This window comes from Ostrea edulis, chromosome 9, assembly GCF_947568905.1.
Source record: "Ostrea edulis chromosome 9, xbOstEdul1.1, whole genome shotgun sequence".
Lineage (NCBI taxonomy): Eukaryota > Metazoa > Mollusca > Bivalvia > Ostreida > Ostreidae > Ostrea > Ostrea edulis.
The window spans coordinates 42,367,940-42,385,896 of NC_079172.1; the positions used below are offsets into that span (position 1 = coordinate 42,367,940).

The 17,957-nt window shown below is 35.7% G+C and overlaps 1 protein-coding gene across 1 annotated transcript; it reads left to right on the plus strand.

Annotated features, from left to right (window-relative positions):
- The first annotated feature begins 4,440 nt into the window (after positions 1 to 4,440).
- On the plus strand, positions 4,441 to 16,428 carry LOC125658939 (uncharacterized). Its single transcript, XM_048890396.2, has 5 exons — positions 4,441 to 4,647; positions 8,512 to 8,655; positions 10,544 to 10,639; positions 15,529 to 15,646; positions 16,315 to 16,428. The coding sequence occupies exons 1-5, from the start codon at positions 4,554 to 4,556 to the stop codon at positions 16,406 to 16,408; spliced, it is 546 nt and encodes a 181-aa protein (XP_048746353.2). The 5' UTR covers positions 4,441 to 4,553; the 3' UTR covers positions 16,409 to 16,428.
- The last annotated feature ends 1,529 nt before the right edge of the window (positions 16,429 to 17,957 follow it).

The window sequence follows — 17,957 nt, forward strand, 5'->3', positions numbered from 1 at the left end:
ACCTGTGAAACATTAATTTTGTAATTCAAAGCATCTTCATTTTGTACAATCACAAATTTTAACTTTTAAGTATACTTTAGGTTTATATATATACTTATATACTTTAGGTTTATATATATATATATATATATATATATATATATATATATAATAAACTTGGATCAATATCCATTTAAACATCGTAAACAATAACACACCTCAATCTTTGTTTTCGAAACAAATAATAAACTATCTATAATGAGCCTCTGTCGTGATGAATAACCTTAATTTTTTTTTGTGAGACCTTCTAAACATATTAGACTATAGATTTTGATCATTAAACAAACTTTGGGGGGGGGGGGGGGGGGGGGGAATCGTGAATCAGTCCCTTTAAAGTTAAATAAGTGGAATAAGACATCTTTTGAAAACGTGGATAAATTAGTGTTCTGGGATAACGACACGTGTATTTAAGCTTCCTGAAATATGAAAAAATGAATAAAGAGACACCATAGATCGGAGAGAAATATTTATTCGAGGTTCGAATTTCCTCCATTGTTTACATATAGGTTATAGTGCAATATCCTTGACCCAGGCACCTATGAAGGTCAAGAAATATACAAGTATAGAGCGCCAAATTAACATATCATTGAAAATATCTCGAAATATTTGCGGATGTCTTGAAATATAAACTTGCACTCAATAAACGAATTAATTCGCATATGAAATGAAATATAATCAAATAGCTACACACATTAAATATTAGCTGTCAAAGTTATATCCACCGATTGTTACCAAAATGACTAAAACGCTTTACAGTACATAAAAATCACCATTGATATATCAAATCTCATTCATCTTGCAATCTTTTGTTGTCATTTTGACATTAAAATTTCATTTGTTTATATAGAAACAATGAACAAACATTTTTGTATGGAAGTTTAAGAAATCATTGCGTAATTTTTTTTTTTACATAATTTACATCGATTGGAAAGCTTTTTTTTCAAATCTCAGGTTTTATTTAACTTCATTTTATAACGCATTCCATAATTTTAATCACGATTTAAATTTTTATATCCTTGTTGACCACATGGCTTGTAAAACATTGCAATATTATACAAAATTTGATTTTGATCTTTATATGCGATATTCTTGTTATTCATATGCGAAAATCTTCATTTATATCCGATGATCTTGCTATTCGTGTACAAATTTTTTAATTCATATTCGATAATTTTGATTTTCATATGCAAAAATTTGCATTTATATTGACTAATTTTGTTATTGATATTCAAGAATTTTGTTATTTCTAGGTCATGGGAGGATGTCCAATTTCAGGACAGAATAGTGGAAAATCTTGATACATCCCAAAATTACACTAACATGTAGAAATTAGATAATTTATTTTTATTGCTGGTAAAACATCGAAAAATAAAATCAGGCTTTATGATATTAAGATAAGCAATCTTAAAAAATAAAATGAACTTTGAAAACCATGGACAATTTTGATTTTCTGTGCTATGCATCGTATTACATGGCGCAAAGAAAGACAGACGAAAACCACAGCTTACAGTTGGGAAACATAATTTATCTTGTTGACATTTCCATCCAAATGATCGTAGTTCTCCTAGATTCCAGGAAGGTTTAAATAAATCTCCGCTTAAATGTCTTCCCGCCAAACTCCATCATTATGGAGTCAGAGGCTTTCTTCTGGTTTGGATTCGGAATATTGGTAAAGGTACAGTTCTCAGCAACATGGCAACAACCACGCCTATATACAAAGCACCTGTGCATAACCCTAACCCTAATCTTCGGAATGCCCCAAATGAAGAGTCTTCGGATCGTAACTCCCCAGGCCTTATATGACTATCAAGGTAAAGTTAAACAAGATGTGTTTGTGAAACACAAATGTCCCCCATAATGGCCAATTCCAAAGAGTGGCCAATATCACAAAGACAAATATCTTGGTAACAGTAGAAAGATTTTGTCACAAGAAATGTTGATATCCACGGAAAGGTCTTGTCACAAGAAATACTCAAATATCAAAGCTCTAGCACGTACTGTTCAAAAGTTATTAGCAAGGTTAAAGTTTCAGACAGAATTACAGAATGACAGATAGGACAAAAACAAAATGCCCCCCGATCTTCGATCTCGGGGGCATAAAACACGAAAAGAATGGCTGACGTCCTTAAATTAATTTTGGTCAAATCAATAATATTGATAATGATTTCATATGCAATTGAACTATTTACATAAATGAATTGATAAATTTCCATTCTTATTTTTAAATGATGAATCCAGTTGGCAGATTTTCAATAATTTTCTGTACTTTCCGTGTATTTCATTGTGTATACGAATTAGCACCTACAGTGTAGATAGATCCTAACCACTTCAAGTAAATAACATTAATTTTGATTTGGTCACGCCTAGTTTTCCCGTAACCGTGCAGTCATGAAATGACCTGTTGGATTGGCAGACGGAGAAGTTCGCAATTGTCTAAACCGACCGACAACCCCCCCCCCCCCCCCAACCCAACCCCCAACCCCCCCAATAAAAATAAGATAAAATAAAAATGATAAAATTAAAAAAATCTAAATAATGTTCTTTGCTCATTCTTCCAAATATTAAATGGTTGTGGTATGTGTGTGTGTGTGTGGGGGGGGGGGGGGTAATGGGTGTGTCTATGACGTCATAACTTTATCAATTCAAGTTTACATTCTAACCATTCACATCTTCACAAGTCAAGGGTTATTGATTCGTTATCTTACACTAACCGTGCGAATCAATAACCCTGACTTGTGAAGATGACCATACAATGATACATGTATCATCAAAATTAAGAAGCGGTATTCAGCTAGTATACTTCAATGTGAAAATACTGTAACTGAGTATTTGTTTAAATATAACGGAAAATGACCCCACCCACCCCACCCCCCGAGAGAGAGAGAGAGAGAGAGAGAGAGAGAGAGAGAGAGAGAGAGAGAGAGAGAGAGAGAGAGAGAGAGAACGCAACAAACAAATAAAAATTTTAAACATAAAGAGGAAGGCTGGGTGTTTCTCGAGGTTTCCACGAGTGTCTAAACGGCGGGAGAGTTTCCAAACGGCGGCTAACAGGCGTATTCAAAAATAATATGAGGTCACTAACAAAGCGGTACACAAGACTTAACAACGCCATGATCAGCAGAATGACCCTACAATAAAATTTAGGCAAAATGATTTATTGTCGGACATCTCTCTCTCTCTCTCTCTCTCTCTCTCTCTCTCTGACTGGACGAAAAAAAATTATATAGACAACAATGACACCACCGCCACCACCATCAACAACAACAACAACAACAACAAATACAACTCTTTCAATAGTAATAAAACCACTATCAACTAATACAATAACAAATAATGATCATGATAAATTTTTAAAACAATATACAACAGAACAAGTAAAAGACGAAGTAGAAAATTAATATGTCTTGCTCGTAGGGTCCAGAGAACTTTTTACGGCCATTTCTAGACCACAGAAGAAAAAGAAGAAGAGGAAGAGAGGAGAAGGAATTAACAAACAGGGCCAGTTTGTGTGTAAATGATGTTTCCAAATAGTTGCAGCAAGAGGGACAACAATTTGAGGATGTGAGATTATGCCCAAATCGTCGCCGGCGAAGATTTTGGACGATTTGGGACGGGCGACCATTTGGGGTGTAACAGGGGGTTAATCAAATGATTTCATAACTCACAATGAGAGAATGTTCAAACAAAAACATCTGGACAGATGATGATCTAAATAGAGAAGAACCATATATACATGTAAGCACGTGGCTTTGTTTAGATTAAACAAACGAGGAACTTCTAGCGTATCATTATAAAACGGTATTTATATTTTCAAAGTAATAATCAGTAAAATATAAATCACATCAAAGTTGTTACCATGAAGTTAAATCCGTTTGTTAATTGTGTTTCGCTAACAAAGACTCAAGTTTGTTACTTCAACTTCGCAAATTGAATCGTACAAGTAAAACAAAAAACCGAAATAGCCGACGTTCAACAGAGGATATGCTTCCACATGTGTGAATCTATGCCTTAGAGAGAAAGCAATATAATACAAATAAGACTAGTTCACAAAAATGATGAAATATTAAAAAAAAAATGATTATTTCTCACGACAGAAAAATATTGTGGGGACAAATGCTGCCCCGTGATAATTCCCTCCCGGTAACATGTGTGATTTTATGCTTTATTTGAATGTGAGAGAAAGTAATTTAATACAAAAGAGACTTGTTCACAAAATGATAAAATATATCAAGAAATATGTTAATTTCCATTAAATAGAAGAAAAAACATTATGGAGACAAATGTCGCCCTATGATAATTCCGTCCTGGGATTAGGGCAACATTTGTCCCCAAAATATATTGTCATTAAAAATTCAAATTTACAATCAAAATTATGCAAGCATGTGATTTTCACGATGCAAACATTGCAGCGATTGGCGGCTTTCATCGTCGTGTCTAAATGACACGAATTAAAGGGAGGTGCGCTGGTATATATACACTGTATGTTGTGAACAGCAATGTGAAGCATTGAGATCATGTGGCGTGTTCTTATAATTTGCTTTATTGGAATTCTAGTGGAAGAAGTAGAGGGAGGTGGAAGGAGAGTTCGATTAGGAGCCGCTGTACCAGGTAATCTGTCTTACAGTGGGGTGATTTACGAAAATGTGTAACGGGGGGGGGGGGGGGGGTATGTTAGATATATTGCATTGTAATCTCTTTTGGGAGGGGGGTGGTGGTGGTATTTTTTTCAATTTTGTTTTACTGAACTGAAATTAAGTCCTTTCCGGGTATATTATTGCGCATACTCAAAACACCGACCGGGTCAGGATTACTGTATTTTCAAAACAAGAAATGTTTAACTGTCCTCTCTCAATGCTAGTCTGATTGAATAAAATGAAGGGGAAAAAAAGAAAGGAAAAAAAAACATGCATATTTCTGAAGGACGTGGTTTGTTGAATACAACTTGGACACCAAATTATTTAAAAATTTGACCTAGCTATGTGCTTATTTCCTTAATCAGTGCAGACAATGCCTTTAGCATTTAAAAAAAATCACATCTTTACAACCTTGTTACACAATCTAAGAACACCTGAAGCAAATCAGTTTTAAAGTGAGGGAAGGGCTTTTCAACACAAATCTACATTAAAGAGTATTTTTATTTTCTCGTGCATAATTGCTAAATGCAGGTATGGGGGTTTCCTGGGTTTCCTCCAGTAACAACAGAGAAGCGGTTACTAGTATTCATTTGTATAGATATTGAGAAATCACATAGAACCTTTACAATTGTATAGATATTGAGAAATCACATAGAACTTTTACATATTGTATAGATATTGAGAAATCGAGTGAACCTTTTCATATTGTATAAATATTGAGAAATCGAGTGGAACTTTTACATATTGTATAAATATTGAGAAATCGAGTGGAACTTTTACATATTGTATAAATATTGAGAAATCGAGTGGAACTTTTACATATTGTATAAATATTGAGAAATCGAGTGGAACTTTTACATATTGTATAAATATTGAGAAATCGAGTGGAACTTTTACATATTGTATAAATATTGAGAAATCACATAGAACTTTTACATATTGTATAGATATTGAGAAATCGAGTGGAGCTTTTACATATTGTATAAATATTGAGAAATTGATTGGAACTTTTATATGTTGTATAAATATTGAGAAATAGAGTGGAACTTTTAGATATTGTATAAGTATTGAGTAATCGAGTGGAACTTTAACATGTTTTCTAAATATTGAGAAATTGAGTGGAACTTTTACATATTGTATAGATATTGAGAAATTGAGTGGAAATTTTACATATTGTATAAATATTGAGAAATCGAGTGGAACTTTTACATATTGTATAAATATTGAGAAATCGAGTGGAACTTTTACATATTGTATAAATATTGAGAAATCGAGTGGAGCTTTTACATATTGTATAAATATTCAGAAATCGAGTGGAACTTTTACATATTGTATAGATATTGAGAAATCACATAGAACTTTTACATATTGTATAGATATTGAGAAATTGAGTGGAAATTTTACATATTGTATAAATATTGAGAAATCGAGTGGAACTTTTACATATTGTATAGATATTGAGAAATCACATAGAACTTTTACATATTGTATAGATATTGAGAAATTGAGTGGAAATTTTACATATTGTATAAATATTGAGAAATCGAGTGGAACTTTTACATATTGTATAGATATTGAGAAATTGAGTGGAAATTTTACATATTGTATAAATATTGAGAAATCGAGTGGAACTTTTACATATTGTATAACTATTGAGAAATCACATAGAACTTTTACATATTGTATAAATATTGAGAAATCGAGTGGAGCTTTTACATATTGTATAAATATTGAGAAATCGAGTGGAGCTTTTACATATTCTATAAGTATTGCAGAGGCGGATCCAGGAATTGCGGTTACGGGGGGGGGGGGGGGGGGGGGCGCCACTTTATGAGGCAGTGGGTCCAGGACGAAGCCCTGGAGGGGGTGCAGATGGTAAAGCCCCCGGAAGCACCTGGATTTTACAGATTTTTGGGGCTTGAAATGTTTCTCCTATTTAGTCTTTTATACTATTTTCTATCATTTGATAAGGTGAAATTAATAAAATGACCCAATTTTAAGGGGTTTTGGAAAAAATTAAGTTCTACCAATAAAGGAATTCAAGAAATCAAAAGATTTTGTCATTTATTTCTCTGGAAGTGGAAAAATTATTGCTTCTTTTATTGTTTAGTACATTTTCCGAAACAAGATACCGCGATTTACCTTAAATTTGAAAATTTTAGGGGGGGGGGGCTCTAAATCCGCCACTGTATTGAGAAATTGAGTGGAACTTTTACATGTTGTATAAATATTGAGTATTCGAGTGGAATTGTTACATATACGATAAGGAAATCAAATTGATGTAAGATCTTGTGAGCTGTGCTAGATAGCTCCCTACCGGCGAAAGTTACTACTGGTTCGCACTTTGTCCGTCCGTCCGTCACAACTGATACCTCGTTCACACGAAGAATTTGATTTGCATTAATTAAGTTAATGCGCATTAATTAAAGAATCCGCCTGATAGATAAAACCAAAAAACTGGCTGGAATAACAGTCCATGACTCATTGCAGTGAATAACAGACACAAGCAACGTTTACCAATTTATTCATATATAACAGCAATGACACATTCGGGATATACTGAAATGGACAATATCGGCCGCATGTGAAAATTTTGTGGGGTAACTGGGGAGTCACCCAGTGAGCCAGTTTAACTTAACTTGTAAGGGGTGCACTGGGGGGCCCCGAGTAAAACATTCAGTGCCCAGACCTGAACGGACGCCAGCGTTCTAAGGAGGTAAGCGAGACCCGCCCTTCTCACCCTGTCTCCTGCAGTGCTACCTGGTATGTACATTATCATGTTGGACATAAGCCCCAAACATGCATCAGACTGTAGCATCCCCTCACTGAAGTGAGGTGGATGTGGGCCCAACCGTCCCCGGTGGTGGCCCCACTATTAGTTTACTTGTTTTAACTTGTACGACTTTTAGTACTGTAAATTGCCCCCTGCTTTAGAAGCAGGTGGGGGAAACAACCAGGTTTTGGAGCAGAAACAGTCATCACATACCATTACCGACTCCCCAGTCCCCCCCCCCCCTTAAACATGCGACAGTCTAATTAATTAGACTCAAATACACTAACAACAATTTGCCTTAATATTAAAAATTCCCCCTCAACATTTGAAAAGTTGTTATTAAGGCACTCCATCCCAAATGGCAATGCAGTCACACTTGGTGTGGTCCAGGCTTTACCATTTACTTTATCCAGGTAACCTGTTGGGAGTCTTCGTCTGTTGCGAAACCTATGAAAGAGAAGGTAACAGCAGAACCAAAAGGAAAGAACATGTATATACAAATCAAAATTGGGGGAGGGTGGGTGGGTGCTTCGGTTGGAAAAAGTGTAATGAATGGGTTCGATCACAGGGAGTACCGAGTGTGACGTAGTGCATACAAATTAACTTGTACCATCTAGCCGCTAAAGTCACGTAGACCCGACCTACAGGGTGTATCAAAATTAATACGGACTATTTGATATAAACTCAAATAATCTCGATTATTTAAAAATTTAAAATTAAAATTAAAAATTCAATACGCATTCACGTGAACAAGGCATTAGTTTTCTGGACTTCTTTCCATCTTGATTTGATTTAGGCTTGTATCGCTCTATTGAAATACCATTACTTTTAATAACTATATATACATGTATATGTCAAGAATCTTTCAAAGGATGCCCACTATCCGACTCAGAGAATACATGATTGAATAGGGAATTAGTTTGATTACGTTTAGATGCATAATTTGCATGAAGTGTGTAACTTATATAGCTTGATGTAAAACACATGCTTTTTATTCCTACGATGATATCCCAATATTACGGTATATGGGTTGATTGGGTATAGAATTATGACTGCATATTGTAGATACGACCACGCCTCAGCGTTTCACCTTAAACAGGGTGTGTGCAGACAACGGAGCTCTGGTGGACAGGGGCGACAATGTGATTTCACTTGAGTCCCTGTACTGCCTGCCGCCCCCCGGAGAAATAAGACGGTGTTTCATTGTCGGTAAGTCTAAAATTAAACGTATCTGGAAATATTGATTGGGATATATTGCACGCCTTTGATTTATGCCACATTTTAATGTAAATCAGTAAATAATTTATACAAAAAGTTGTACAACTTGAAAGTTCTTAAATGTATATGCTGTTCTGCGTGTATAGGAGTTATACAACGAAAAGATATAATGTACATTGACTTTGACCATTCAAAACATTGGAAAGTGAAATCCGCTTATTGGAAAGATCATGAATACAAAACAAAATCTCTTCTGTAGACCGGACGATTTTCGCTTTATGCTATATTCGCCCGAAGAATTAAAAAAATATTTCGTCTCAAATTCAGCCCAAACCATTTATTATGAGTGAATTGACATTCGTCAATTCAAGATGGGGGAGGAACGGGGACCAGGGACCATTATTTCTCAGTTAACACTTGGGTAAAATTAAGAAAAAGTGATACAAAGCAAATCGCAGAATTCTGTATGGAGTTGGAGCAATTTCCAGTAGAGAAACTGGGATATTTTATATAAATTGATCAGCTCAAGTACAGAATAAGACGAAAATAGTTCTTTTAACATTGTGTAGGAATATTTTAAGTAACATTGAAAAAATAATTTGTTTCGTATCTATTGATGATACAATATTTATTCTGATTCTAATTAGATTGTAAACTTGATTATGCTAATTTTGTTGGAATATTCATAATTTATCCATAGTACAGTAATAAGTTCTTAGCTTGTTTAATCTAAATTAATATTCAAATATATTTGATTAGTTGACGAATTTTTTGGTCGATAGTTTATAATTAACCACTACTCCTATATGTTTTAAAAATGAAATAATGTATATTCATTAAAACACAGGGCAGGTACACAAGGTTGAATGGTAGATAGGCCTACAGGTAGACAGGTCGACAGGTAGACAGGTCGAAAGGTAGACAGGTCGACAGGTAGACAGGTATGTTCGAGATAGACCTACAGGTTGACAGGTCGACAGGTTGACAGGTAGACAGGTATGTTCAAGATAGACCTACAGGTAGACAGGTCGACAGGTTGACAGGTTGACAGGTCGACAGGTAGACAGGTATGTTTAAGATAGACCTACAGGTAGACAGGTTGACAGGTCGACAGGTTGACAGGTCGACAGAAAAATTGTCAAAACATTATTAAAACTGTGTTTTTATATCCTTATTTACACAATGATAACTTGTAATTAAAGTTGTGATATCTTGTCGATCTGCTGATCTTTCCCTGTGTAGACAAGAATCAAAATTCATAATTGAAACATATATGAGATCAAAGCATTGTTAAAAGATTATTATAACAATGATTTTATATCCAAAGTTGCTGTATCCTGTCGACTTGTCTACCTGTCAACTTGTCTACCTGTCAACTTGTAGACCTGTCGACCTGTCAACTTGTCTACCTGTCAACTTGTCGACCTGTCAACTTGTCTACCTGTCGACCTGTCAACTTGTCGACCTGTCTACCTGTCGACCAGTCATCGCTGATCGTGCAATGTGTAGACACGAATCAATAATTAAATGAACTGAATTATTCATAAATTATACCTAATTTGCAATAATTATTTTTTACTAATTTCTTTGAAATTAGTGCCTCGATTTTAATATTATGAATATTTATGAGTTTTTATTTGAGGTTTTTTCATGAATAAAGTACATTTACATATTAATTTGTAACAAAACCGATTTACTACTACTTATGTCGATGGGACTATTTTCGTCTTATTATGTACTTGATCATACGCAGAACAAACTCTTTTGATGGAATAGATAAATAACTTAAATATGTTAGATTCATGTAGAAATAGAGTTCTACTCATTCCGGAGAAGAGAGCACATTTCACACTGACAGATTTTTGGCTTTTGTTTGTAGATTATGGGACATTTGATCGGGCAGTTTGTCCAGATAAAGCTTACATTAATGGATTTCTTAAAGAAGGCGGCCGGAAACAACTAAGATGCTGTTCCTGTAGGTAATATTTTATAAAATTATCAGTTGGTAATGTATCTGTTATTAATGAGTTCAATCCATGGTTCTATCGCACCAACCATGAGCACAATACCGAGGACGAAGTCCGAGGTCGATATTGTATTTTGGCTGGTAAGACAAATAGAGAATAATGCATACCATTTTCCATATCACACACGATTTATCAACCGGAGATCTCAATATTAGTCTTGAAAGGGTCGAAATCCTGATAATGACTTAGGGATGATTTGGCACGCACGTGCATGTGTGTGTGTGCCCCAAATGCCCCAGTGAAAACTACAGCAACATCTTTTCAATTTAAAATAAATTTGATTTAATGTGACAAAACTACAGAAAATTATCCACCATTATTTTTATATGACGTCAGAAATCAAGAATTATCTCGTCTAATATCTTATTTTGTTTTCCTACTAAAAAGTATTTTTTTTAAAAAACATAATAATATGTAATATGTCTATCAATGAATCTGTCAAGGAACAGAATTACACTAAGAGGTAATTAACAATAAATTGCCCTAAATTCACGGATAGCAAAATTATGCAAAAAAGTGTGTACGTTTTCACCAAACTTTTAAAAATTCAGAAAAAGTCTTCAATAATTTATTTCGCCGTAGATCTATATGCGTCTTAGGATTACAATACTTAAAAAAAAATAACACGAAACAACAAATTTCAGTTAGAGAAACAACCTTCATGAAAATTTGTAAAGCTTTTAATCAAAAAGGGCAAAAAATGGCGATTATTGTTAAAAAGTTTTCAACCGTCGTAATCCTCCCCCTACTACATGTATGTACATGTATATAGTTTGATCCATCCTATTTAGGATTCAAATCGCAACTTGGAAGAGTTAAGACACATCCGTCGTGTCAACAAAGCCACGCATCGCCAACATGTTTTACAATAGAAAACAGCAAGTCCTACAGCAATAGATTTACATACATATGAATATATAGTTTTCTTCCCAGCGCAGAACCGTAATGTAATAAAAAAATTTCAAACTGTATTAACCTTTCTTTTTTACACGCTTCTCATATTCAAAATATATTTGCATTATAAGTATTGCTTTGGAAAATGTTTTGAAAATTTCAAAACCTTGTAGTTCTAACAAAAATCAGGTGTAAAAAACAAGAGATAGTGTTAATTTATTGGAGACCATCAGTCTGTCGAACTTTGGTCGTGATCCACAATTATCATAATGCTACTGTTTTATAATCTGTATCTCATTAGGTTAATGCCTTATAAGTGATCCAAACAAGAATTGATAAATCAACCTGTGTGTGATAGCGCGTGCATTGTAATTTTCAACATCTTAAATCAAGCGTTGATCTAAAACATTTCTTTTTTATTTCAATAGAATGTTTTGAATTGTATGTTGCAGATATATTTTTGGACTCTATACTCGTCATTATCATCAACATTATTCATGCTAATATCTAAGTACCTATAACTATCTTATCAATGAGAAAAATGGAATACAATTTCCCTATCCCACACTCGTACTTATGAAGGATTCTAGGAGTCTCACATGGGTAATGTCGGTCTCATGCTGGTGATTACGTGGGAAATGGTAATTATAGTTATTTAGAAATGACGGAGAGATAATACAAAGCAATGATTTCAATTAGCACTTTACTTCATAATTCAACATAATTTTGTCTCGACTTCAGTTATTTAGAAGAAAATAAACCTCAGTGAATATTCATGACAAATGTTTTTATTGGAGCTTTCTTGAAATTAAATCAAAAATTGAACGGAATACAACTGGATGTAAGCATCAAGCAATGATGGAAATAACTGTCTTTTCTTTTGTTCTTTGTGCTGATTTAACCATTGTGAACATCTGCCAAATGTGTATGTGACTCATACAGTGTGTGTCTCCGTGCCTGTCACCCTCACTTTTAGCATCACACCTGGCTAGTAGTCCAGGCTGCGAAAGGGGAACAGACTGTGAAAGTGACCGATATATATAGGATCCTCCTCGAGGTGGTAGATGAAAGCTGAGTACCCTACGGCCCTAAACGGAACCACGGGGTCTCGGAGGGGACTAGACACCCTGATGCAGGGATGGTATGTATGATCCATCGATGTGTGGACAAGCCCTGATGCCTGCAAACATAAGATTCCAGTTATGGGTCAAATAGATACTGCAGTAGACAGATGAGGATAAACAGCACTTCACGACAACTCGCATCGTCGGAAACCCACGGTTGATTACGATTCGTTCCTCTCTCCATCACCCGTGGGTCCATTCATTCCTACTCGCTCATTCTCATGAATAATAATTAATGAGGCAATTTGATTGGCGCTCATGGAAAACCCTAAGCGAATTTGTCCAATCAAAAAGACGCTTTCAGCCCCATTTCGGTATACAATTGCGGTGATAGTAAAGTTAAGTTAGTTCTACTTTTAAAAACAGAAGAGTTCCATTACTATTACAATCACTTTGATTGGACGATATTTTGAAATATTTATTCATGAGAACTCGCCTAGAAAAGGAAAACTTCCAACAAAATCTAAACAGATGGAGTTTGTCATCGTCTAAGGAAGAAAACCCCAACAGAAAAACGGCACAACAAGACGCCAAGACATGTGAACACTATACGAACTTACACAAAGATGTGTGCTGACGAAAGACTAAACATAGTATTATGATTGAAAACAAAGATGGCAAGTTCAACAATGGTAGAGAAGAGACAGGGGATGCTTACTCCTCCTAGTCACCTGATCCCACCTCTGGTGTGTCCAGGGGTCCGTGTTTGCCCAACTATCTACTGTGGTATTTTGTATTGTTTATAGGAGTTATGAGATTGATCACTGTTCGTTATCTTCACCTTGCATTGAGAAGATGGAACGAACACTTTAAAGAGATTCTCAACACGGACGAGTCAGTAAGATCTATCTTAGACGAAGAAAGTACGGAATTACAGATCTGAGATAAACACCAGTGAACTCTCACGGTAGTGTAGAAGTAAGAAATGTTATCAAACACGTAAAAAGAATGACAATGCATCAGGAATAAACTCTATCGTAATGGAACTACTGAAAGCAGATATAGAACTCACAACAGAAAAGGTGGGGAATCCTCTTGATAAGATGTGGAATAATACCTGAAACATGCATGGCTCACTGCGGGTGTGACCGGTCGACAGGGGATGCTTACTCCTCCTAGGCACCTGATCCCACCTCTGGTATATCCAGGGGCCCGTTTTTGCCCAATTCGTTATGAGATTGATCACTGTTGGTTATCTTCACCTTTTATACAAGAAGGGATGTATGAAAGGTGAAGATAACGAACAGTGACCTATCATAAAGTTGTCAAGAAATGGGAATCTGAAAAAATGCAAGAACTGGAGAGGGATCGCTTTATTCCTTATAGTCAGCAAAGTCCTTAGAAGAATCATAATTGAAAGGATCAGAGAAGGAATCGATTCACTGCTGCGGAAAGACCAAGCTGGTTTTCGAAAAGGACGAGGTACAACTGAACATATCGTCGTATTTCGCAACATCGTAGAGCAAATATAAATGAATGGCAAACTACAGTATACATTGCTTTTATTGACTTTGAAAAAACCTTTGATTCCATCAAGCTTATGAAATTTGTGAAAACGTGGAATTCCAGGAAATTTAATCGGTATGTATTGTATGTAAAACTTATACGGTACCAATTTTGATGCACCAGATGCGCATTTCGACAAATAATGTCTCTTCAGTGATGCTCAACCGAAATGTTTGAAATCCGAAATAACTATGAAGTTTTAGAGCTAAATATAGCCAAAAACAGCGTGCCAAAAAAGTGGAGCATTCACTCCATTTTCATTGACTTCCTCATTATCTAGTCAATCGCTATGAGGAATAAAAAGCCAAACAGCTTGCAGCCCTGTTTCACTCCAGTTTTCACATCAAACCATTCTGACGTCTCCCCTTCACCTATTGCATTAAAAATTTCTATACAATGGAATTGTAACAACAAATTGATGATCTAAACATTGTGAATGATTTCGCCATATCATCGTCAACGAAACTACACATACTAATGAAAACAACAGACATGGTGGAGGAAGCAGAGAGAATAGGACTCAAAATTAACCTCGGGAAAACAAAAGTTATGAGAATTAACGCTAGAAATGAGGAGAAAATACACAAATAGAAGAAATAGATACGTTTACATACATAAGTTGGTTGTTTTACGTCCAGTCGAGAATTTTTCACTCATATTGAGACGTAACCAGCTGTAGGTGAAGTACCACACATTTAGTCTGACCCTTAGCGATCAGGTTCTCTAATGTGTCAACGGAAAGATGATGGAAGTTCATTGGACATACATTGAGACTAAATCCTACTGGTGACTGTAAATCAATATGTGCACCCATGAGAAGAAATTAACTTGGCGTTGCACAACAGAAAGGAGAGCGCAGATGCGAGCTGGCGGTCGTAGAATGAAACGAGACAGAAAACAGCCAATAGCAATGAATGGAGGCGCTCTGTGTAGGCTCCCTATGTAACACCAGGTACGCGGAGGATAGGTGAAGGTAACGGATGCAAACATTCGTGATACTGGCTTGTCTCCGGAAAAAGTTTGTATCCGTTAAATCAGCATTAACGGCCCTAGCTAATGAGAAGACGGTAGTGTCATGCAAATAAAGTAAATATTGAAATATATAGTTCATCTAAACATCAACGATCAAGGTTGTAAGTCAGGGATCCAGGATTCAATGTTTGAAACAGTTTCCTTTTATTTGTCATGTCTATTCAAAACAAATGATCTTAAATATACGTATTGAAACATAACCACATCAATTTCAGATATTTGGAAGATGTAGATGTATCTATTTTCATGTCGAAAATTTCTAATTATGTTTTACATTACAGTAATTGGGGTTTCTTACAATGATGATGAATGCATCGAATATTTCCGAACATGGACAAACTTCAGATCACCATTAACCAACGGGTACTACTTGACTGGAGACACTCCGGTTTCCGATGGGTAAGTTGCAGATCATACTTTTTTATAATGAACACGAGATCGCCAAGCATATAACAACTGACAATGCATTCAAACGAAAGGTGGAATTTTGCTGTAGACAACTACTGTCGTTCCAATGCAAGGTGAAGATAACAGCATATCACTGCGCTTAATCGAGCATGCAAACTTTTTGGCGCTGCTTCTCATATATTTCAATAAAACGTAACTGGTTTTACTTGGGCTCTCAGTGACCAATCACATTGACAGAATTGCACATCGTGGTTATCCCAAACTTATTGTCATTGAAACCATACGACCAATCAGGAAATGAAATTTGCATGCTCCATCAAACGAAGTGGCACACTGTTATGGGAGTGACAGTAAATGAAACAAAATGACAGGCACTTACTTTCCATGAATGAGAAATTGTCAGTTGTCATTTGATTTCATCTCCACTCTGTTTCTGTTGTATGGATCATTCATTGAAAGATGTTCAAGTTCTATTCATACCCAAAACTCATAGCCTAAGGATGAAATTTTGTATTATTAATTTAAACATTTATCATAACTGTTGAAATATCTCAAAGAATTACATATATTTTGAAAGGTATTGTTGGCATATATTTTGAAATATCAAAGTTAGTCTTGAATTCTTACTCTACCTTAAACTTTTTGATCATTATTTTCAGCATGGGTGGTATAAGTGGTTTTGTCAAAAGAGGTTGTCTATTCAGAAGAATAATACCGCCAAATCATAGACGGACACACAAGCAGCCTTATTAAAATAAATCTCCTTGTCTATATCGACGTGTTTGTGTCCTTTATAGAGGTCGGCGACGTGTCTGTGTGGTTTATATAGGCCAACGATGTGTCTGTGTGGTTTTAGTTGGTCAACGACGTGTATTGTTGTTTAACATCCCACTCGAGATTTTTTTCACTCATTTTAAGACGTCACCATTGCTGGCTAAGTGCTGCAACAGTTAGGCCTATGTTCGGCGCTTACGGCCTTTGAGCAGAAGGGGGTTCATTATCATGCCACACCCGCTGTGACAAGGGTACTAGGTTTTTGCGGTCTCATCCGAGAGACTGCCCTATTTAATAGCCTCCTACGACAAGGAAGGGGCACTGGGGACCTATTCTACCGGGATCCCCAGGGGTTGAGATTAATGAAAATGAGGATTGTTACTAAATAAAATATCGCCGATATTTCTAACTGTCGATTTAAAGGCCACAGCAAGATTTTTTCTTCTCATATACGAGAGTCTGAATACCTGGTAAATTCTACCTCGTATGAATATGAAAAACAGGTCATCGAATAAAGGAGCATATTTCATGCCCATGGGAATTTCAAAAGACTGTTGGAAAATGTGATCACCAAATACTATGTAGATATTGTCAATGAGAAACTCTAGCATTTTCTTAATAAGAAGGTGAAGATAACGGACATTCATCAATCTGAGAGCTCCTATAAGGAATACAGAATTAAGAGTAGGGCAAACACAGACTCCTGGACATACCAGATGTGGGATCAGGTGCCTAGGAGGAGTAAGCATATCAACTTCAAAGAACTCGTATGTAGAAGAGTGGTGTTTAACAATCGTTTTTGGATGACTGATTACAAGATATGAATAATTCTGTGTTATATCTTTATCGGAGTACATGTAGTTGTCCATATTTCAAATCGCATATTTTCTAAGTCATTGTGAGGAATGATCGTGTGAAGTTTCCACAAGTCATGCATTTTAATGTTGTTGATTTGGGAAAAGTTTTATGATTTACTAAAGATTTTTTTAGAAATGTTTAGAATCCACATTTGATCTACGCCACTTCTCGCGTGAAAGGTGGAGATAACGAACAGTGATCAATCTGATAACTCCAAAAATCAATACAAAATAGATAGTTGGGCAAACACGGACCCCTGGACACACCAGAGGTGGGATCAGGTGCCCAGGAGGAGTAAGCATCTTCTGTCGACCGGTCACACCCACCGTGTGCCCTATATCGTGATCAGGAAAACGGAGTAAATAGGGTAATCCATAGTCAGAATCACCAAGAACGACCTACTTTCATAGGCATGAAACACATCCGACAGCATTTGACCCAATGCCAGGTTGTAAACATTGGCAAACTAGATCGTTATAACGACCCTAGAATTTGTGAAATACTGAATTTAAACGAGACTTTTAAAATCCCTTTAACTTATTTGTCAGGAGCCTGCCCAACATAACATGCTTGAAAATAAAATGTTACAGGTGTTTCAATAGCCTCGCTTAGAAGCAGCATTTCGCAATTTTTATGGTTAATATAACGATATAATTTATCAGCACAACTT